The sequence below is a fragment of the Odocoileus virginianus genome, chromosome 7, assembly GCF_023699985.2.
Source record: "Odocoileus virginianus isolate 20LAN1187 ecotype Illinois chromosome 7, Ovbor_1.2, whole genome shotgun sequence".
In the NCBI taxonomy this organism is placed as follows: domain Eukaryota; kingdom Metazoa; phylum Chordata; class Mammalia; order Artiodactyla; family Cervidae; genus Odocoileus; species Odocoileus virginianus.
The window spans coordinates 39,033,117-39,056,997 of record NC_069680.1 but is presented as its reverse complement, the minus strand read 5'-3'; the positions used below and the strand labels follow the sequence as shown (position 1 = coordinate 39,056,997).

Here is a 23,881-nt window from a genome sequence, read left to right as displayed (position 1 = left end):
ATCTTGGATTGTTGGACATTTAATCATCTGAAATGCATTTCTAATCTCACTAAAAAAAGACCAAACTTTTTATTTTAAGGAAATTTCCAGTTATGAGAGCTATTTTACTCTACTTTTAAGTACTCAAACTTTTCTCATTCTTAAAACACTTATAACCTGAAAAAAATGGTCCCATTCCTATTTTAAGCAATAAAAAGTCAATTTTTAATTAAGCTAAATTTAAACCAACAAGTGTAATTGAGTTATTATTATGTGAATAAGATGTCTTTAGATTTCTCTTCTGGACAATAAAAAGACTGTTTGTTGTTGTTGGTGGTTGTTTGAAGAGAGGGGAAAGAGGAGAAGAATAAAATTTATATATATATATATATTTTTTTTAATATAGAATTATTTTATCTGGACAATCCATTTGTGGCTACAAAGATCAATGTGGCCCTGTTCATTTATATTACTAGCAGCAAAATTATAATTTTGTACTTGTCCAGACCAAAGGGCACAAATGTTATACATCAGAAACTGGTGATAGTATTTAATTCATATCTCTCAACTTGTACAGGGGGAAAAAGCAGGTTTCCAATGTAGAGACTCTTAGAGTAGTTTGCATGTACCCCACAGAATTCCAATATAGACCTAAGATCTTTTCTACTTATACATAAGATACAACATATAAAAACAGTTAAAGGGAAAGATGACCAAAAATAAAAGTGAAATAGCTCAAGAAAATCACAGAAAACATTAGCATGCCACATTTGTATTATATTTATCTTCTAAAATTGCTAATGATGAACTCAACATTTAAATTTGAGACTGTAGCTGATAAATCAACAGGAAAACATTATTAACTGTAATCCATTAACAAAATTAACAATCCATAACAAAAATACACCTGTTAGGCAAAAATAGGAAAAAACTAATTGTCTTGATATTTGGTTTCTCCAGAGCAGTTAAATCAATGAAAAACTATGACAGACACATAATGTTCATACAGATATCACCAAATCTAAGCTCCAATTTTGGCAAGGGAAATTACCAGAGAAATGATATGTTATGTCACTCTCAGGGCTGTAATCAAGCCCAAAAGAGTTTAAAGTATATTTTTCTTATCTGAAAATAAAAAATGCATTCAAGTATTACATAGAAAGTCTTGATTAAACATGTTAAAAAGCATATATACATGTAAAAAGAAATACAATTTCAAACAACAATTTAAGACATTAAGCACAATGTTTCTATAATGTCATTAAGTTTGTGAGAAAGCATGATACCTGCTTAGATAAAATTTGAATTCTAGGAGAGAAAACAAGCACATAGATATAGGATAACAATATAATGTCAAAATTATGTAAATATATAATTATGTATATTAATATATATAGAAATTCAGTTATAGGGTTATATACCAAGAAGGAAATGAGTTTTCAGGCACCTGTGTGCATTTACTTTGTTCTAGGATCAAACCATAGAAGGTTAGAAGGCATGGTAATCATGAAGTAAACCAATGGTTGGTAAGATCTCCTAAGAAATACCACTCTCTTGAAACAATGAATAGTGTTTGTATAATGCTGGGTTTCCCAGTGCAGGCAAAGGGGAATCCAAATTCTATTTCATGGGACCTTAATTTGGACTGGTACTTGTTTACATCTCCATTATAGAGAGCAATTAGGGATAAAATTGTCATAAAATATTTGATCAGCTTCATAAGATATAAATGTTTCTTTGGATTTCAGAATTAAGTAATCTAGACTATTTGACCTTTAAAATGTAGTTCTCAAATATAACAATTCTCTTAAAGTACTTGGCTATTTTTTTTCCCTGTGCCATTGTTTTGCTAAGTAAATAACATACAAAGCCTCGAAATCAGTTAAAGATGTTTAAGGGCACCTAGTACTAAAGCAGAATTTGCATAAGAGAAGACAACCATGGCTGGAAGTGAAGTGATGAAATGCGATGTTCCATAGAGTAAAGGGCAGATCTGGGACTGAATCCAAGTGATCTGAGTCCAGTCCAAGTACTTCTACCCAGAAAGTGACAGAGTACTGTCTCTAGGCCAGACTGGCTTCACTAGCTGCACATGTTGGGCTGGTTACATATCATGTCTGTGGCTCCGTAGTCTTATCTTTAAATTGAAAAGAATAATAGTAGCTACCTCATGAGCTTTCTGAGGGGAATACCCGAGTTAATTTCTGACAAGTGTCTAGAGTGCTTCGCATAGTATAAGCATGGGTTAATGGTTTATTGTTAGCACCGTTTTTGACGTAAGCCAGTAAAAGATGCCACGCTGGGGTAATACACACGAAACCCTCCTGTGTGTGCTGGAGTTGTTTTCTGTCATATCCCTATGAGCAGGCAGAGGCCTAGGGACCAGGATCCCTCAGAGACCCTTATCTTTGTCTAGAAACAAATTATATTGCTCTCTGCATTGCTGATCTTGCATATTTCTATACTTTCTGCAATTAAGGAAATCTGCATTCTCTAATCACAGCTGTGGGCTTCCTGGTGGCTCAGTGGTAAAGAATCTGCCTACCAATGCAGGAGAAACACGGGTTCAATCCCTGGGTTGTGAAGATACCATGGAACTGGTGGATCAGAATTTTCTGGGGTCTCTTTAAACATATAAGATAAAGTAAATTCTGACATGCTGTCTTTGAAGACTGAGAAGGGGTGATATAGACCCATAGTGGGCATCCCTGCCAAACGATTGTAGCTGATACTGATGATCACTGATGACATGTGGGGAATAAAATATTTTTAAAAACCACAGTTAATAGTCAAGAAAAATGAATATACTAACACCTATTTTTTTCTAAATCTATATTTGAGATTTACATTTAGATTAACATAAGAGGAATGGATATCAATGAAGGGTAGTAGCTTTGAAAATAAAAGTTTTCATATTCTATTAATATTGGTGATGCACCCTGCCCCAGTTTTAAGATTTTCTTTACTGTGATAAAATATACATAACATACAATTTATGATTTTAAGCATTTTTTAGTGTAAAATCCAATAACATTAAATACATTTACATTGTTCTGCTACCATCACCACTACTCATGTCTAGAACTTTTTCATCTTCCTGAATTGAAGCTCTGTAATAACTAAACATAAGTCTCTAGTATCCCCTTCCCATAAATCCTGGCAACCACCACTCTATTTTTGTTTTTTATAAACTCCAGGAGCCTAATACAACTGAAATTTTATAGTATCTTTTCTTCTGTGTTGGGCTTATTTCACTTAACATAACATCTTCAAGGTGTAGCATATGCTATAATTCTTTTTTTAAGACAGATAATTTTCCAACATATCACATTTTGTTTATCCACTTAACCATTAATACCCACTATATGTAGATTGTTTCCACCTTTAAGTTATTGTGAATAATGTTGCTATGAACATTGATGTACAAATTCCTATTTGAGTTCCTGCTTTAATTCTCTTGGGTATATGGGTGATACATTTAATGCACATTAATTCTTATATTAAAGACTGAAGAAAAAAAATACAATTTGATTTCCTTCTCCTTCTCCATCTCCCTGCAATTAAAATTGGTGTGATCAATGAAAATCAATTTGGTAGAATCAATTGTGATAGAGATATCATCATTAAACTATAGTAATGTAGCAAATAGTCCCTAATTGATTCTTTTGCTCTGTGTCCTTTGACATAATCCAAGAGTTACTTTAACTTGTTGTGAACATTTGAATTTTTGAGCCAGAATCCAAATGTCTACATGTGTTCATAAATAAAACCTTTAATAATTACTTGCTTTTTTGGTCTGATTTATTAGAATGTTAACTCTATAAGGGCAGAGGGACAGTCTGTTTTTCCTGCCTCTGTATTCCCAGCACACACCAGGTACACGGTGTATATTTTCTAAAAAGAAATTTAAATAATTTGTCTGTAAGCAAATTAGATATGACATTTCAGAGCACACATATATCTACATATACAATTTTCTTTCTTATATCACTTATATTTGATAATTAATTTCAATAATATTCTCACTGTGTTGCCTTTCTCCTAACATTTTTAGTAATGTCTTTAATCCTTTGTCTATATTTGAAATTAGTAAGTATAGTTTTAGGCTTGATATTTCAGTCATATTTTTTAGTCAATCTGCAATATGGTTCCTCTTTCTCTTCCTATACATAATGTAATTTTTAAAATTTATTATTTACCTTTAGGCATTTCATGAGCAACTAAAACAAATTAAGTTGCATGTATGGTACATACATCTAACATTACCAAATATTATACAATAAGTGGTAAAAAATATTTTTCACAATCATAGGCTGCTTCCCTATATTTTTAAATTATATTTCTGCCAAGATCAGGGCTTGGCTGGCCCTGATCCAGGGTTATTTCTAATAACATTTTTCTGCTGCTCTAAGTATGAATTGAGAACTGCTCAACTTACTTTCATTCCGATTAAATTTAGAAAGGAGAAACTTCCAGTGTTCAAGGCTAAAGGCAGCATCTGCAAATGTTCACCACTGAAGATTTATTACCTTCATCACTACCTAAGGTCCCGTCCTCCTATCACTGTTCCACTAACACACTCTGTACTTTGTTTCGTCTGGGTTTGCCTTTGTGTTTCTTCTGCTTAGACTATCCTACTCATTTGTTTCACTTTGAGAAAGTCCAATGACTCTGTATTTGTGTGTGTTCAGTCCTGTCCAACTCTGTGCGACCCCATGGACTGTAGCCCACCAGGCTCCTCTGTCAATGGAATTTTCCAGGCAAGAATAGTGGAATGGTTCATCATTTCCTTCTCTAGGGGATCTTCCCAATCAAGAGATTGATAAAACTTGTGTCTCCTGCATTGACAGGCAGATTCTTTACCACTACACCACCTGGGACTCCACAGTGACCCTCAAGTTCTTCATTCCCAGGAAACCTTTTATGTTCTTTCACCAATGAAAATGCCTCCTTCCCTTAAATTCACACTATTTGTGCTTCTTGACTGCATTGATTGTCACAACATACACCTGCATCACTATATTGGTACACTTTCTCACGATCTCTCTCTGTATCTCTGTCTGTGTATCCCCTCTTACATAGCATATTGTATTGCATGAAATTGGTTTTCTAAAATGTACCCCTCTCCCTAGCCTGAATAATCTACAGATCAACTGAAGAAAGGAATGTCCTACAGAATTCTTGGCAGTCCTAAAGAAACAATCAATTACATCCCCATTTCAGTTCAGTTCAGTTCAGGCCCTCAGTCGTGTCTGACTCTTTGTGACCTCATGAACTGCAGCATGTCAGGCCTCCCTGTCCATCACCAACTCCCGGAGTCCACCCAAACCCATGTCCATTGAGTCGGTGATGCCATCAAACCATCTCATCCTCTGTCGACCCCTTCACCTCCTGCCCTCAATCTTTCTCAGAATCAGGGTCTTTTCAAATGACTCATCTCTTCACATCAGGTGGCCAAAGTATTGGAGTTTCAGCTTCAACATCAGTCCTTCTAATGAACACCCAGGACTCATCTCCTTTAGGATGGACTGGTTGGATCTCCTTGCAGTCCAAGGGACTCTCAAGAGTCTTCTCCAACACCACAGTTCAAAAGCATCAATTCTTCGGTGCTCAGCTTTCTTTATAGTCCAATTCTCACATCCATACATGATCACTGGCAAAACCATAGCCTTGAATAGATGGACCTTTGTTGACAAAGTAATGTCTCTGCTTTTCAATATGCTGTCTAGGTCGGTCATAACTTTCCTTCAAGGAGTAAGCATTTTTTAATTTCATGGCTGCAATAACCATCTGCAGTGATTTTGGAGCCCCCCAAAATAAAGTCAGCCACTGTTTCCACTGTTTCCCCATCTATTTCCCATGAAGTGATGGGACCAGATGCCATGATCTTCGTTTTCTGAATGTTGAGCTTTAAGCCAACTTTTTCACTCTCCTCTTCACTTTCATCAAGAGGCTCATTAATTCTTCTTCACTTTCTTCTATCAGGGTGGTGTTATCTGCATATCTGAGGTTATTGATATTTCTCCCGGAAATCTTGATTCCAGTTTGTGCTTCCTCCAGCCCAGGGTTTCTCATGATGTACTCTGCATATAAGTTAAATAAGCAGGGTGACAATATACAGTCTTGACATCCTCCTTTTCCTATTTGGAACCAGTCTGTTGTTCCATGTCCAGTTATAATTGTTGATTTCAGACCTGCATACAGGTTTCTCAAGAGGCAGGTCAGGTGATCTGCTATTCCCATCTCTTTCAGAATTTTCCACAGTTTATTGTGATCCACACAGTGAATGGCTTTGGTACAGTCAATAAAGCAGAAATAGATGTTTTTCTCGAATTCTTTTGCTTTTTTGATGATCCTGCAGATGTTGGCAATTTGATCTCTGGTTCCTCTGCCCTTTCTAAAACCAGCTTGAACCTCTGGAAGTTCATGGTTCACATATTGTTGAAGCCTGGCTTGGAGAATTTTGAGCATTACTTTACTAGCATCTGAGATGAGTGCAATTGTTCAGTAGTTTGAGCATTCTTTGGGATTGGAATGAAAACTGATCTTTTCCAGTCCTGTGGCCACTGCTGAGTTTTCCAAATTTGCTGGCATATTGAGTGCAGCACTTTCACAGCATCATCTTTCAGGATTTGAAATAGCTCAACTGGTATTCCATCACCTCCACTAGCTTTGTTCATAGTGATGCTTCCTAAGGCCCACTTGACTTTACATTCCAGGATATCTGGCTCTGAGTGAGTGATCACACCATCGTGATTATCTGGGTCATGAAGATCTTTTTTGTACAGTTCTTCTGTGTATTCTTCCTACCTCTTCTTAATATCCTCTGCTTTTGTTGGGTCCCTACCATATCTGTCCTTTATGGAGCCCATCTCTGCATGAATTGTTCCCTTGGTATCTCTAATTTTCTTGAAGGGATCTCTAGTCTTTCCCATTCTATTGTTTTCCTCTATTTCCTTGCATTGATCACTGAGGAAGGCTTTCTTATCTTTCCTTGCTATTCTTCAGAACTCTGCATTCAAATGGGTATATCTTTCCTTTTCTTTTTTTTTTTTTTCATTTATTTTTATTAGTTGGAGGCTAATTACTTTACAATATTGTAGTGGGTTTTGTCATACATTGACATGAATTAGCCATGGATTTACATGTATTCCCCATCCCGATCCCCCCTCCCACCTCCCTCTCGACCCGATCCCTTTTCTCCTTTGCTTTTCACTTCCCTTCTTTGGGGCTTCCCTTGTGGCTCAGCTGGTAAAGAATCCACCTGTAATGCGGGAGACCTGGGTTTGATCCCGGGGTTGGGAAGATCCCCTGGAGAAGGGAAATGCTACCCACTCCAGTATTCTGGCCTAGAGAATTCCATGGGCTGTGGAATTCCATGGGGTTGCAAAGAGTCAGACACGACTGAGCCGCTTTCACTTCACTTCACTTCTGAAGAAGCCTCAGAAACATACAATTTCCAAGAATGAACTCTTGATTTCTGTACCACAGTACCTGAGGGAGTAATGGGGTCTGTCTAATGGGGACCTGTTCAGAACAAAACCCTCTGAGTCATCCTTTATTTTCTCTAATGCACCACATATTAATATAATACATCAGCAAATCCTTTTGGCTTTCTTTTTATTTTCTTCTTATCCTCTTCATATTCTACCACCATGGTTTAAGCCACTACTGATTCTTGCCTGGACTACTGATGCATTGGGCTCGGTTTCTATTCTTATCTAAAACGCTGTGTACCTTTTCCCACTCCTCACCCTGCACAGCATTCAAAATAATCCCTTTGTATTGGATTATGTCACACTTCTAGACAGAACCATTCAAAGACGTTCTTTCAAAATACATCAAGGATAAATACCATATCCTAGTCCTGGGCTGCATCTCCAGTCTCATCCCCAGCCAGGCTTTTTAGTCACATTGAATTCCAAATTTCCTCCAGCTTTAGAGATTTTGTATCAGAATGCCCAGAATGCATCTTACCTAGAAATACACAAGTCTTGTTCTTAACATGACATTGGATCTATAATTTGTTTCTGTACTAGTTTGTTTGCATTATCAAGGTGGGGAACTGGGGGTTCTTTGTTTGTTTGATTATTTTTCAATTGCTCTATGTCCAGCTTCTAGAACAATGCAGACTATAAACACTCAGAAATTATTTACCAACTGAATGAATGAACTGAATCAATCCTTTATAATACTAAACTGTAAAATAAGATAAACATCATCAACAAAGGACTGTTATTTGTTAATCATAATACAAATTTGATACAATGTGTTGGCTTAAATTTGTAGACCAATTTTAGTTTTAACTGATGATTCAAATCAAGAGTACAAATCTGGCACTGTGAAAGAGATATTTTGCAAGTACACACACATGCTTTATTTGCTTGATTTTTCTTTCATATTAAGAATATTTATAAGATGATAAAAATCACATGTAAGAAGAACTCAATCATGATGATCCAGTTAATAGGGAAAGAAAGGCAATTATCTACTCATGTGCCAAACTAGAAGCAATCAACAGCTGGATTTGCTTAGAGATATTTAGGTTTTATGTTTTTACATTAATAGCTATTTTAAAATTTGATCATTAAAATAGTTTCAGAAAAATAAATCTAATAAAGCCTTATATCCTACAAAATTTCCCTTAGTGTAATGCAATATTTACAAATTTATTTCTTAGTTATAAAACATTCTTCAAATTTATGTACTGCTAACTATTGAACACATATTTGGTAATTAACTAAAGAAAAATTTCAAATTAGCAACTTTAATCTTAGATGTTGTATTTTTAAACTAGGTGAGCAAAAAACTTGACCTATAGTTTTTAAAAAATCTTTACTAAAGTACTGATGTTAGTAGCATTATTTTTCTCATTGATTCAACTAACATTTTGAATTTTTAAAACTAATTGCTAAAAAAATTACAAAATTTATTTCATTATTTCTTCAATTAGAAAATAGCAATTTTATATTTGCTATAAGACTCCATTCTGAGAATCTTTGGAATTATTTTAAATCAGACCTTAATATAAAAGGCATACAAATCTACTAGGAAAACATACATCTTAATATTCTATTCTATGTAAAACATCATAAGAAATTTGTTTCTATTTTTATAGTGAAAATAAAGCACAAAAATTACTCAGCATTCACCTCATAATTAATCTGTGTTGACTAATTAAACTCATATATCTGTAAGCTTCAGATTTTCATTTAAACAATAGAAATATGCATTCAGTTAATATAAATTATATGGGTATAATTTATTTGCAAAATGTGAGCTGTTTGTTTTCACTTTTAATTCTTTATCTTAACAAATGTTCTCATACCTTAACTCTTAACACAGAAGCAAACATCCTTGCATCTTCAGACACACCTCCAATGTAGAATTTTTTCTGAAACACTGGGGGATGATCATTTTCATCCTGAATCTCAATATACACTTTAGCTGTATTGCCTGGAAGATAACAAATGGTATATATTTTATTGATGGTTACTCACTGGAAAAAAATGGAGTGGAGTAGACACTTATACTTTTTTTCCCCCTGAACAATGTAACTAACTTAATTCAGATAGTCATTCCTCTTTGGCATGCTTAATACCCTATGCCCACAGAGGACACTGATAATGATGTTTCTGGCATCATGATGTTAAGTTGCTGCTATTTCTTTTAATTACAATGTCTTCTTAATTTATTTTACTGGATTTAATAGGCAGTAAAGTATTGCATTTTGCTAATTTTAGTAAAACAACTCAACAATTTGTATTCACAATTACTTCACACACATTACCAAATTACATCAAAATGACACAAACATATTAAACAACTTATGAAATAATAAAGTCTGCTATAAATTTTAAAAATTTATTCTCAAGTATGTAACTAGCAATGATATTTTCTTAGCTTAAAATGCAGCATATATATGTAGTATGTGTGTGCATGCTCAGCCTTATCCCACTCTGCAGCCCTAGGACTATAGCCCACCAGCTCCTCTGCCCATGGAATTCTTCTGGCAAGAATGCTGGAGTAATTTGCCATGCCCTTCTACCAGGGATCTTCCTGACCTAGGGATCAAACCCATGTCTCCTGTGTCTTCTGCATTGCAGGAGGATTCCTTACTGCTGAGTCACCCAGGAAGCCTGTGCATAGTATACATACATATACAGTATATACATATGTAACATATATATATATATATATAACATGTATATATGTGTATGTATATATCTATCTATATCTATCTATCTGTATAGTATACAATGGTTGGGTGAGGGACTTATTCCCACCAAGAGAAAAGAAGTTTTACTGTGTATCAGAGACTATGCTGCCTTTATTGAAAAAGATATAAGTGGAGAAATGTGTATTATATGACTTATAAATACTGGGTTTTATCATTTAAACTACATTAAACATACAATAAGGGATACATTTCTTCATCACATGTTTAATCTCACTCCTTCAATCATCACACCTTTAAGGAAAAAAAAAACTTTTTATTAGTCCACAAATGACCACTTAACAAAGAATCTGATAAAAATAACTTACAAATTAGATAAAATGAGGAATACATGATAAACATTTTGTAAAATGCAGATTTAAATTACAAAAATATTCTGATGTACTTATGTAAATTTTTCTCATGCATTCCATGTAGGATCAAATATAGAGCAACTGATCTACAAACTATCAGGCACACCTGGATTTTATTACTTTATTGTATTCTCAACCATAACTAATTAACATGAAGCTACTAGCACAGTGGGTAGATCATAGGTATATAATATTTCCATGTCGACTGAATAAATGAATGAATAATCTTCATTATCCTTATAAGAATTTAGAAATGGGCACCTTTTTGCTTGACTTGGGAAAGATCAGTGAGACAAGACAATTAATTCCAGAGTTTTACCACTGTCTTGCTGCTACTCAGTTCAGTTCAGTTCAGTTGTTCAGTCATGTCTGACTCTTTGCGGTCACATGAATCACAGCATGCCAGGCCTCCCTGTCCTTCACCAACTCCCAGAATCCACCCAAACCCATGTCCATCGAGTCAGGGATGCCATCAAACCATCTCATCCTCTGCCGTCCCCTTCTCCTCCTGCCCCCAATCCTTCCCAGCATCAGGGTCTTTCCAAATGAGTCATCTCTTCACATCAGGTGGCCAAAATATTGGAGTTTCAGCTTCAACATCAGTCCTTCTAATGAACACCCAGGACTCATCTCCTTTAGGATGGACTGGTTGGATCTCCTTGCAGTCCAAAGGACTCTCAAGAGTCTTCTCCAACACCACAGTTCAAAAGCATCAATTCTTCGGCACTCAGCTCTCTTCACAGTCCAACTCTCACATCCATACATGGCCACTGGCAAAACCATAGCCTTGAGTAGATGGACCTTTGTTGACAAAGTAGTGTCTCTGCTTTTCAATATGCTGTCTAGGTTGGTCATAACTTTCCTTCCAAGGAGTAAGCGTCTTTTGATTTCATGGCTACAATAACCATCTGCAGTGATTTTGGAGCCCCCCCAAAATAAAGTCTGACACTGTTTCCACTGTTTCCCCATTTCCCATGAAGTGATGGGACCAGATGCCATGATCTTTGTTTTCTGAATGTTGAGCTATAAGCCAACTTTTTCACTCTCCTCTTTCACTTTCATCAAGAGGCTTTTTAGTTCTTCTTCACTTTCTTCTATCAGGGTGGTGTCATCTGCATATCTGAGATTATTGATATTTCTCCCAGCAATCTTGATTCCAGCTTGTGCTTCTTCTAGCCCAGGGTTTCTCATGATGTATTCTGCATATAAGTTGAATAAGCAGGGTGACAATATACAGCCTTAACGTACTCCTTTTCCTATTTGGAACCAGTCTGTTGTTCCATGTCCGGTTATAATTGTTGATTTCAGACCTGCATACAGGTTTCTCAAGAGGCAAGTCAGGTGGTCTGGTATTCCCATCTCTCTCAGAATTTTCCACAGTTTATTGTGATCCACACTGTCAAAGGCTTTGGCATAGTCAACAAAGCAGAAATAAATATCTTTCCCACAATTCCTAAACTGGACAAACTGGAATCAAAGAGAAAAAATGTGCTAGGCCAACAGGGAAGGGTACTAGCAAGGAAGTAAGGCTAATGGCAGACTATGCTTTTCTATCCTGCAGCACCAGGGCTCTGAATTGCACCCTGGTCAGCCACCAACAGAGTTCATCCAAAATGACACCCATTTTCATCTTAGTAGCAAACAATCTTTAAATTCTAGAATCAAAGCTAAGAGTTCTACATTTGATAGTTAAAAAAATAAGTGAATCTTAAAGTATAAATGAAGATCTAATGGTCAACATGGTGATGATATTTAATGATTCTATACTAAAGAGAGTAGATTTAACATGTTACTACACACATACACACAGAACACAAATGTTACCTTTGTGAGTTAACAGATGTGACAACTAACTTGTGGTAAGCATTTCACAGTATATATGTATGTGGCTCAGTGGTAAAGAATCCACCTGCCAATGCAGGATGCTCTGGTTCAATATCTGGATTGGAAAGAATCCCTGGAGAAGGAGTGGCAACCCACTCCAGTATTCTTGCTGGGCAATCCCATGGACAGAGGAGCCTGGTGGGCTATAGTCCAAGAGGTCACAAAGATTGGACATAATTTAATGACAAAGCAATAGCAATGCATATCAAAACACCACAGTTTACAATTTAAATATACACAGTTAAATTTGTCCATTATATCTGAAGAAAACAGGGGGGTGGAAATGAAGATGTATCTAATCAAAGAATATAAGATAAATGGTGACAAGTCAAAAAATAATGAAATGTACCCCTACAGTTTAATCACTAGAATAGCATTCATATACATTTCCTGATTAATTAGCACACAATATACATGACATGGTAAATTTCTGAAGCTCGCACACTTACTGTGAGAACTAAGGCCTGTATCATGATCTTTCATCTAATTTGGTTTTTGATTTATTGCTAAGGCAGAAATTTGGAAGCAACTCTAATTTAAATTCATTTAAGTCTACTATTTACCTCCATGAGTATTTTCAGAATCTTTTATTTTCCCCATATTATATGCTTTATTTAAGGTAGTTATGAAGCACATAACAAAAAAGGAAGATGCAGGAAGGGGTGCAGATGAGGACAGTAAAGTGGTATTGATAAAATGGACAAGAGAATACTGTGAGAACAACACAAATGCACGATGACCCGATACCCTCCTATAGTCTCCCTTCTGGTTGGGTGAGACAATGAGACCCTCCCAATGAGAACCACAGGGGATGAAAAATCACAAGCTGGATGAAAGATTTACTTGGCAAGAGTTTTAGTTAAAAGACATTGCAACCCTCTATGAATTTGGGTGCCCAGTGCCTCATTTCCCTTCCTTCATTGACACTTTTTTTCTCCAATTTTGTATGAGAGAACATTTTCTTTAGGCAGTACCTTTAGGTTCAGCAAGTCAAGAAGGTCCAGAAGTGATCCTTTATGCAAGGAAATGTGAGCTATCTTCATGGGACTTAGTTTAAAGCAAGAGAAAACAGAGCTACTAAGAAATAAAGCTAAGAAAAAGAAGTATGAGTCAGAATAGAAAACTCCTTGAATAGATCTTCTGTTCTATTTTAGACATCCTAAATAAGCTGAAAAATGTTCCGAAGAGTAACTGATAGCAAAAATATCATTAATGCTGGGCTTCCCTTGTGGTCTAGTGGTGCAATTCAGAGGACACCCCTTCAATCCCTGGTCCAGGAAAATCCCATATGCCTGAGGGCAGCTAAGCCTAAGAGCCACATCTGCGGAGCCCACACACTATAACTCCTGAAGCCCGTGTACCTAGAGCCTATGCTCTGCAACAAGAGAAAGCCCTGAAATGAGAAACCTGTGCACCACAACGAAGAGTAGTCCCTGCTTGCCACAACTAGACTTTATGTTTTTCAAGACCAAATTTGGTGGATTTTCCCCTTTTCTCTCTAATAATTAATTTTGTGCTATTAGCTTTCTCTTGTTGTTATTTAAGTGCTAAGTTGTATCAGACTCTTTTGTGATCCATGGGCTGTAACCCACCAGGCTCCTCTGTCTATGGGATTCTCCAGACAAGAATACTAGAGTGGGTTGGTATGTCCCCCTCTTCAGAATTTTCCCGACTCAGGGATTGAATCAAGGTCTCCTGTGTCTCCTTCACTGGCCGGCATTTTTTTGTTTGTTTGTTTTAACCAATAGTGCCACCTAGAAAGCCCTGCTATCCACATGATGAGCCTATTGCCTATGTTGCATCGGATTCTCATAAAATACTTTCTAAATAATGATTCAAGGAGTAAAAGCAATGGTTCTTAACTATGATTAATTTTGCCCATCCAGAGATGCTTTTGGTAGTGAAATCTGCGGAGGATGAGGCAGTGAGGAGAGTGATACTAGAATTTAGTTGGTAATGGCCAAAGATGCTGAGAAATACGCTGTGATGAATAGGACACGCTCTTACAACAGAAAATTATCTAGCCCAAAATGTGAATAGTGAGATTGAAAAACCCTAATTAAAATGCGAGAGTGAGAGAGATTAGAGGAATAAAAATAAAATGGAAAGTTTCTGCAAATATATAGCAAAACCGTCTCCTGAGGCCATGTGCATGCACATGCCTTCATAAAAGGACTCAATTAAAATGGGTAAAATGGACTGCGATTATTTGATAAAACATTGTTTATCACCATTTCCATTGAGTTCTTTAACGTCAGAGATTCAATCCTGTTCATCTTCACTCCTATTGGCAGTGGCTCCTGCTCCTGATATTCCCTCAGTTTGAATGCTCTAAACTTCAACCATATATCTAATTATTTCTAGCATATATACATCAAAGAGGTATTGATTACCATACTTGGGAATTAAAGAGCTTAGTCTGAGAGAAAACACACTAAACTAGACTGAATCCAAGGATGGTGTTTTTCTTATTGTTAAATATTCTGCAAAATGTAGCACATTAAACTGATTTTTTGAACTGTATCAAATGTGATTCTATTGCAGAGACCTTTAAAAAATGCTTGGATTACAAGATTTATGTATTTCTTACTTTGTTGGTGCCAAAAGGTCAAAGTTAGATCCTTGTTAAATTGTGTACACAAACACATACACACAACCCCCTAATATTTATGCTATTTTTCCTGTGATGCTATTATTGTACTTTATTTACTGGCAAATTAAGTTTTTGAAGCACATAGTAGATGTTTAATAAATGTGGAATTAACTAAAATTGCTACCAAATCCCTACCTTGGTGTTTATTTAAATAAAATTAATCACTGTATTTCATCCCCATAACTGAGATGATACATATTCAAGCTCTGAAAAATAATCATGCCAAACAACTGCATATTGCTTTATAATGAGTATCTCTCTTAAAGATAACAGTTGTTTTACATTTAATATTAGGAAAATGCTAAATCTAAAGTTGGTGATTCCATCAAGCCATCTCATTCTCTGTCACCCCTTTCTTCTTTGACCTTCAAACTTTCCCAGCATCAGGGTGTTTTCCAAGGAGTCAGCTCTTTGCATCAGGTTGCCAAAGTATTGGAGCTTCAGCATTAGTCCTTCCAAAGAATATTCAGGACTGATTTCCTTTGGGATTGACTGGTTGGATTACCTTGCAGTCCAAGGGACTCTCAAGAGTCTTCTCCAACACCACAGTTCAAAAGTGTCAGTTTTTCAGCGCTCAGCTTTCTTTATGATCCCGCTCTCACATCCATACATGATGAATGGAAAAACCATAGCTTTGACTATATGGATCTTTGTCAACAAAGTGATGTCTTTGCTTTTCATATGCTGTCTAGGAAGCATTATTGCCAACAAAGCAGGTGGAAGTGATAGAATTCTGGCTGAGCTATTTCAAATATTAAAAAAAAATATGTTGTTAAAGGGATGCACTCAATATGTTAGCAAATTTGGAAAACTGAGTAGTGGCCATAGGACTGGAAAAGGTCAGTTTTCATTTCAATCCTGAAGAAAGGCAATGCCAAAGAATGTTTGAACTAACACATATTTGAGCTCATTTCACATGCGAGCAAGGTAATGTTCAAAAATCCTTCAAGGTAAGCTTCAGCAGTACATGAACCAAAAACCTTTAGATATACAAGCTGGGTTTTGAAAAGGCATAGGAACAAAATGTTAAATTGCCACTCTACATTGGATCATAAAAAAAAAAAAAAGCAAGAGAATTCCAGAAAAACATCTTCTTCTGCTTCATTGACTATGCTAAACCTCTGGCTGTGTGGATCATAACAAACTGGAAAATTCTTCAGAGACAGGAATATCAGATCACTTTACCTGTCTTCTAAGAAACCTGAATGCAAGTCAAGAAGCAACAGTTAGAATCAGCCATGGAAGAACAGACTGGTTCCAAACTGGGAAAGAAGTACAGGCTGTATATTGTCACCCTGCTTATTTGACATTTATGCAGAGTACATCATGGGAAATGGTGGGTTGGATGACTCACAAGCTGGAATCAAGATTGATTGGAAAAATATCAATAATCTCAGGTATGCAGATGAATACCACTCTAATGGCAGAAAGTGAAGAGGAACTAAAGAGACTCCTGATGAATGTGATAGAAGAGAGTGAGAATATTGGCTTAAAACTTAACATTCAAGAAAACTAAGATCATGGCATCTGGCCCCATCACTTCATGGCAAATAGAAGGGGAAAAAGTGGAAGCAGTGACGGATTTTTTTCTTGGGCACCAAAAGTCACTGCAGATGTGACTGCAACCATGAAATTAAAAGACACTTACTCCTTGCATATTCATTGGAAGGACTGATGCTGAAACTGAAGCTCCAATACTTTGGCCACCTGATGCAAAGAACTGACTCAATGGAAAAGACCCTGATGCTGGGAAAGATTGAAGGCAGGAGGAGAAGGGGATGACAGAGGATGAGTTGTTGGATGGCATCACTGACTCGAAGAACATGAGTTTGAGCAAGCTCTGGGAGTTGGTAATGGACAGGGAAGCTTGGAGTGCTGCAGTCCATGGGGTTGCAAAGTGTCAGACATGACTGAGCAACTGATCAGAACCGAACTCCTTGGAAGGAAAGCTATGACAAACCTAGCGAGCACATTAAAAAGACATCACTTTGCCAAGAAAGGTCTTTGTAGTCAAAGCTTTGTTTTTTCCAGTAGTCATGTACAGATGTGAGAGTTTGAGCATAAAGAAGGCTGAGTGCTTAAGAGTTGATCCTTTTGAATTGTGGTGCTGGAAAAGACTCTTAAGAGACCCATTCACTGCAGGGATATCATACCAATCAACCCTAAAGGAAATCAACTCTGAATATTCATTGGAAGTTCTGATGCTGAAGTTTAAGGTCCAAAACTTTGGCCATCTGATGGTAACGGCTGACTCATTGGAAAAAACCTTGATGCTGGGGAAGATTGAAGATAGAAGGATAAGGGGTCAACAGGATAAGATGGATGGATGGCATCACTGACTTAATGGGCATGAATTTGAGAAAACTCATGGAGATAGTGAAGGGTAACAAAGTCTGGCGTGCTACAGTACATGGGGTCACAAAGAGTCAGACACTACTTAGCATCTGAATAAGGAACAAATTAAAAATCATTCAGAATTTCATGAACTATAGTAACTTCCTTTTTGTTCCTCTGCCCTAATTTATATTCCAGATAAATGACTGTTTATTGAGATAAAGTAAGATATAAGAACAAAAGGATCATCTAAGATAAGCATTTAATCTGACCCTACTAAGGGCTTTATGGTTATTCACTAAGGTAATAGAGTTTGAATAAAAAGTATATAGGAAATATGATATAGTATGTCTATTATATGGAATTAGGAGGAATATATTTACATGATTTTTTGAAAAATAAATTATTAAGTATGTTAGAATGAGAAAAGTCACTATTTCTTATTTCTCAGATTTTTTTCTCTGCAGGAATTATTCTTAGTCATACTTACATACACTGTTTATTTTTAATAGCTAGGCAGCAAGAGAGACTGAATATTTTGAGGTTCATTTTAATAGTACTTTAGTTTGATGTTAATTCACTTTTGCATGATTTTAATTGCTTGTATCTAAAACATACGTTTTTGTGTATGTATCTGTGAAAGGTTAATAGATGAACTAAAGTAATAACAGTATGTAACTACTGGCTTCAAAAGCTTATGCTTGGATTACTATAACATACACTTGATTTTTAGCTAAGTGTTTAATGAAGAAAATGATGACATTGATAATTTTACTATAGTGATGTGATAACAGGAGAGTAATATTCTAAATATTAATTAAAGTTTGGCTTGTTTCCATATTAACATAGTTTTCTCATTAGAAAAATTTAACAAATGTAGTTTCCCTATAAACAGTAACCATCAACACAGAAGCTAAGAATGCAATATTATTTCTCTTCAGTGGTTTTGCTTACAATTTTGTGCTAATCTCTGAAAGCAAACTGATGCATTTTAAAGCATTTGCAAGGGAATAATGATGACTTTTAGCTCAGTGCTTTTCCATTGAAAATAAACAGGCACTATTTTAATTTATTTGTATCTATTAAACTCCAACTCTCTCCACAAAAGCAGCTTAATACAGAAGCCATAAGGACCAATAAAACTTCTGTAGTGGTGAACTGGGAAATAGACACATTTAAGCACAAGTTGTGGAGCCAGAACTTGGGTGAGATGCCAGTAATACTCCATATATACAGTATGACCTTACACGTGTTATTTACCCTTTACAAGCTAAGTTTTTCAACAATAACAAGGTAGTAAAGTATATATAAGGGCTTCCCTGGTGGTTCAGATGGTAAAGAATCTGCCTGCAATGCAAGAGACCTGAGTTTGGGTTACGAAGATCCTCTGGAGAAAGGAATGGCAAGCAACTCTAGTATTCTTGCCTGGAAAATTCTATGGATGGAGGAGCCCGGAGGGCTTTATAGTACATGGTGTTATAAAGAGTCACAACTGAGTGACTTTCACATGCACACACACAACTATATTTAAGTAATGGAATTAAATAAACAAAAATATGTAAAGCATTAAATAAATCCTGGTCTCACTGTATCAAATATGTCTGAGATCCCTGACTCTCAAGATAGGAGAGAGAAAGTATTATTATTACTGTTATTTTCTGAATGATGAAGAATACCAATTTCATGAAATTAAAAAATAACTCCTAGCATTGAATTACAAAATAAAATTATTTCTTGTGGGTTATTATATAAGAAATATCAAATAATTTAGTGGAAAACTACTTTTACTGGGAGACAGTAAAAGTGCTATATTAATTATGTATAGTTTTGTTTATATGGCAAGACTATAGATTTGTGAAAAATTCATTTAAAACAGTCAACAGTCTTTGAGAAAGACATACACTACAATATTTGATGTAAAAGTACTTTGTGGACATACAAACTTAAAAAAAATTATTTTACCCTGAAATGCAAAGTCATAGCCGAGGAGAAAATAATTGTGCTTGAATAGACCATTAAATGAACTTTGTATTTTAGACACATAGCCAAAAACAAAAGTATATGTTTAATGTGTTTAAGCCCAAAGTTATTTTACTTAAATAGAAGCAATAGTTGATGAATTTGGTAAATTATATAAACAAACACTTAATATATAAGTAAACATTCTTATATAAACAATATATAAATAAATATTCTTATATAAATAAACATTCTTAGATGAACAATGAAAAGAAATAGAGGAAAACAATAGAATGGGAAAGACTAGAGGTCTCTTCAAGAAAATTGGAGATACCAAGGAAACATTTCATGCAAGGATGGGCATTATAAAGATGGAAACTGAAGGACCTAATAGAAGCAGAAGAGATAAATGGATAGAAGCAGAAGAAATAAATGGGAAAAAAAAAAAACAATAAAAAAAGAGGGGAAAAAAAGAAAAAAAAGAAGCAGAAGAGTTTAAGAAGTGACAAGAATATACAGATGAACTATTAAAAAAAAAAAGAAGAAGTCTTAATGATCTGGATAACCATGATTATGTGTTCATTCACCTGGAGCCAGACAACCTGGAGTATGAAGTTATGTGGGCCTTAGGCAACATTACTATGAACAAAGCTAGTGGAGGTGATAGAATTTCCAGCTGAGCTATTTCAAATCCTAAAAGATGATTCTGTTGAAGTCCTGCATTCAATATGTTGACAAATTTGGAAAACTCAGCAAAGGTCACAGGACTGGAAGTCAGTTTTCATTCCAGTCCCAAAGAAGAACAATGCCAAAGAATGTTTAAATTACCATACAATTGCACTCATTTCACATGCTAACAAGGTAATGCTCAAAATCCTTTAAGTTAGGCTTTGGTACTACATGAACCAAGAACTTCCAGATGTACAAGCTGGGTTTAGAAAAGGCAGAAGAACCAGAGACCAAATTGCCAATATCCACTGGATTATAGAGAAAGCAAGGAATTCCAGGGAAAAAAAAAAAAAAAAAGCATCTACTTCTGCTTCATTGACTACTCTAGAGACTTTGACTATGTGGATAACAAAAAAACTGGAAAATTCTTAAGGAGAAGGGAATACCAGACCACCTTACCTGTCTTATGAGAAACCTGTATGCAAGTCAAGAAGCAGCAGCTAGAACCAGGAATGGAACAACTGACTGGATCTAAATTGTGAAAGCATTATGATAAGTCTGTATATTGTCATCCTGCTCATTTAACTTATTGCAGAGTACATCATGAGAAATGATGGACTTAATGAATCTGCAGGCTAGAATCAAGATTGCTAGGAGAAATATCAACAATCTCAGATATGCAGATGTATACCACTCTAAAGGCAAAGAGAAACTAAACAGCCTCTTGATGAAGGTGAAAAAGGAGAGTGGAAAAAGCTGACTTGAAACAACATCAAAAAACTAAGATCATGGCATCCAGTCCCTTCATGGCAAATAGAAGAGGAAAAAGTGGAAGCAGTGACAGATTTTCTTCCCTTGATATCACTTGATGGTAACTGCAGCTATAAAATAAAGACACTTGCTCCTTGGGAGGCTGCTGCTGCTGCTGCTAAGTCACTTCAGTCATGTCTGACTCTGTGCAACCCCACAGACAGCAGTCCACCAGGCGCCGCCATCCCTGGGATTCTCCAGGCAGGAATGCTGGAGTGGGTTGCCATTGCCTTATCCAATGCATGAAAGTGAAATCACTCAGTCATATCCAACTCTTCGTGACCCCATGGACTGCAACCCACAAGGTTCCTCTGTCCATGGGATTCTCCAGGCAAGAACACTGGAGTGGGTTGCCATTGCCTTATCCAATGCATGAAAGTGAAATCACTCAGTCATGTCCAACTCTTCATGACCCCATGGACTGCAACCCACAATGTTCCTCTGTCCATGGGATTTTCCAGGCAAGAATACTGGAGTGGGTTGCCATGCCTTCTCCTCCTTGGGAGGAAAGCATATTAAAAAACAGTGACATCATTTTTCAACAAATATTCGCATAGTCAAAGCTATGGTTTATCCAGTAGTCATGTATGGATGTAAGCATTGGACCATAATGAAGAATGAATGCTGAAGAATTGATGCTTTTGAATTGTGGTGCTGGAGAAGACTCTTGAGAGTCCCTTGGACACCAAGGAGATCAAACCAGTCAATCCTAAAGGAAATAAACCCTGAATATTCACAGGAAAGTCTGTTGCTGAGGCTGAAGCTCCAATATTTTGGCCACCTGATTCAAACATCCAACTCTTTGGAAAAGACCCTAATTCTGGGAAAGATTGAAGGCAAAAGGAGAAAGGGGCAGCAGAAGATGAGAGGTTCAGATAGTGTTACAAATGTTTGAGCATGTTACAGAGTTTGAGCAAACTCTGGGAGATAGGGGAGGACAGAGGAGCCTGAAGTGCTGCAATCCATGGGTTGGCAGAGTCAGACACATCTTAAAAACTGAACAGCAACAAAAACAAAGAAACAAGCCAACAAACAAAAAGATTGCATCTTGAAAGTGCAATGTAATAAGCACTTGAAAAAATATATTGACTGTAATGACTAATGTTAAATAGGCAGTCTTGAATCATTATACATGTCCATAAATACACCCTATAGCCCCTTCCCATACCACAAACACTCAACAGAAAACAACATTACATTTTTTCTTCTTGAGACTTCACAGCAGTATTGTCGAAAAAGGTAGTATAAAATTCATTGAGAAGAAATTAATAAGTTAACTCTGGCTTACCATATTTTGAAAGAAAGAAAGGGAAATGCATTTTTCTTTTTTGTATATATTCTCTGTATTAGTCCTTGTGCTGGCTCTTTTGTTTACATGATCTCTTTAAAATCTTTTAAATCATCCATGAAGTAGATTATCATTTCTGCTTTTCAAATAAATTAAAAGTTAATGCAATTAAGTCCCTGTAATAAGGAAGAGCCAGACTTCATACCCAGACTTGGCTAAAATTCATACTGCAGTCTCTTTTCATAATAAAAATAAGATTTTTAATCAAAATAAAACAACTGTCCATTAGAGACCAGAGATCATTTCCCACCAGTTTCCAGAATACAGGCAAGCAGATGATAGAAACCAAATAAAATGTTTTTGAATAAACAGATAATTCTATTTCAAAGGGCATGCTATTGCAGTCAACTCTTCTATGTCAGTCTGAATAATGAGTAATGATTTGAAGGATTTATATATGTCTACAGTGCTGCTGAAGAAAAAGAAAAAAATAACATTTTGATAATGTTAAATCAGCACAGGGAGAAACTTCTTTTTGATTCAAAGAAAATATGAGCATCACATTAGTTTTCTATTGCTTCTATAAATTAGTGACTTAAAACAATATAAATGTATTATCTTAGAGTTCTATAGGCCAGAGTGGTATCATTGGGCTAAAGTTAATATATGAGCAGGTCTACACTGATTTCTGGAGGCTCTAGGAGTATATCTGTTTTGTGGCCTTTTCTAGCTTCTTGAATCTGCCTGCCTGCACTCCTTGGTTCATGGTCTCCTTCCATCTTCAAAGCTCGTGATGGCTGATTAAGTCCTTCTCATGCAACATCACTCTGACTCTGACAATCTCATCTTATGTCAATTATAAAGACTTTTGCAATTACATTGGCATCACCTAGATAACCCAAGATAACTGCACCGTCTCAAATCTTTAATCACACCTGGGAAGTCCTTTGGCCTTTAAAGGTGACATATTCAATTAATTCCAAGGATTAAGATATGGGCATAGAGAAGGGAACGTTTCTTCTGCCTACACCAGTCATATTATTGCTTTTGTTAAAAAATGTAAAATTCAGAGAAGACTATATTTATGAAACAGAAAAGTTTTAGGATGCTTAGAGATGACAAATTTAGGGAAAGCAAAATTCTGTGATATGGCAAACATGAGAGTTTTTTTGTAATTTTCTTTTATGCACAAACAACATTATTGACTCTGGTAACTAACGGTGGTTATGGACCAAATTGTGTCTTCCCCACATTCCTATGTGGGGACTTAGCTCCTAATATGATTTCGAGACAGGACCATTATGGAAGTAATTCAGGTTAAATGAGGTTGTGAGTGTGGGGCTCTGATCCAAAAGGACTAGTATCCTTTTAAGAAGAAACACCAGATAGCTAGTGCTCTTTCTTGCTCCCTTCCTCTCTCTCTCTCTCTCTCCCTGTCTTTGTCTGTATTTCTATTCAACTCTCTCTGTGAGGACACAGAGAGAAGATGGTCATCCACCATCCAGGAAAAGAGGTGACACCAGCAACCAACCCTGATACACTTTGATCTTGAACTTCCAGCCTCCAGAAATGTGAGGAAAAATTTCATTTGCTTAAGCCATATAGTCTATGCTATTTCCTTATGGCATTCCAAGCAGACTAGCACAATAATAATACTAGTTACTTAATAATTGAGAAGTTCCCGAGCTAAAAGTTTTCAGTGCATCATTTCACCT

At 36.1% G+C, this 23,881-nt stretch overlaps 1 protein-coding gene across 6 annotated transcripts in view; it reads right to left on the bottom strand.

The window, feature by feature from the left end:
* Positions 1-23,881, bottom strand: part of PCDH15 (protocadherin related 15) — a 1,725,758-nt gene that overhangs the window by 92,320 nt on the left and 1,609,557 nt on the right. For all 6 annotated transcript variants that reach the window (XM_070470562.1, XM_070470566.1, XM_070470561.1 and 3 more), the window contains one exon: positions 9,308-9,435. In XM_070470562.1, the coding sequence (XP_070326663.1) occupies positions 9,308-9,435 (128 nt within the window). The remainder of the gene's footprint in view (positions 1-9,307; positions 9,436-23,881) is intronic.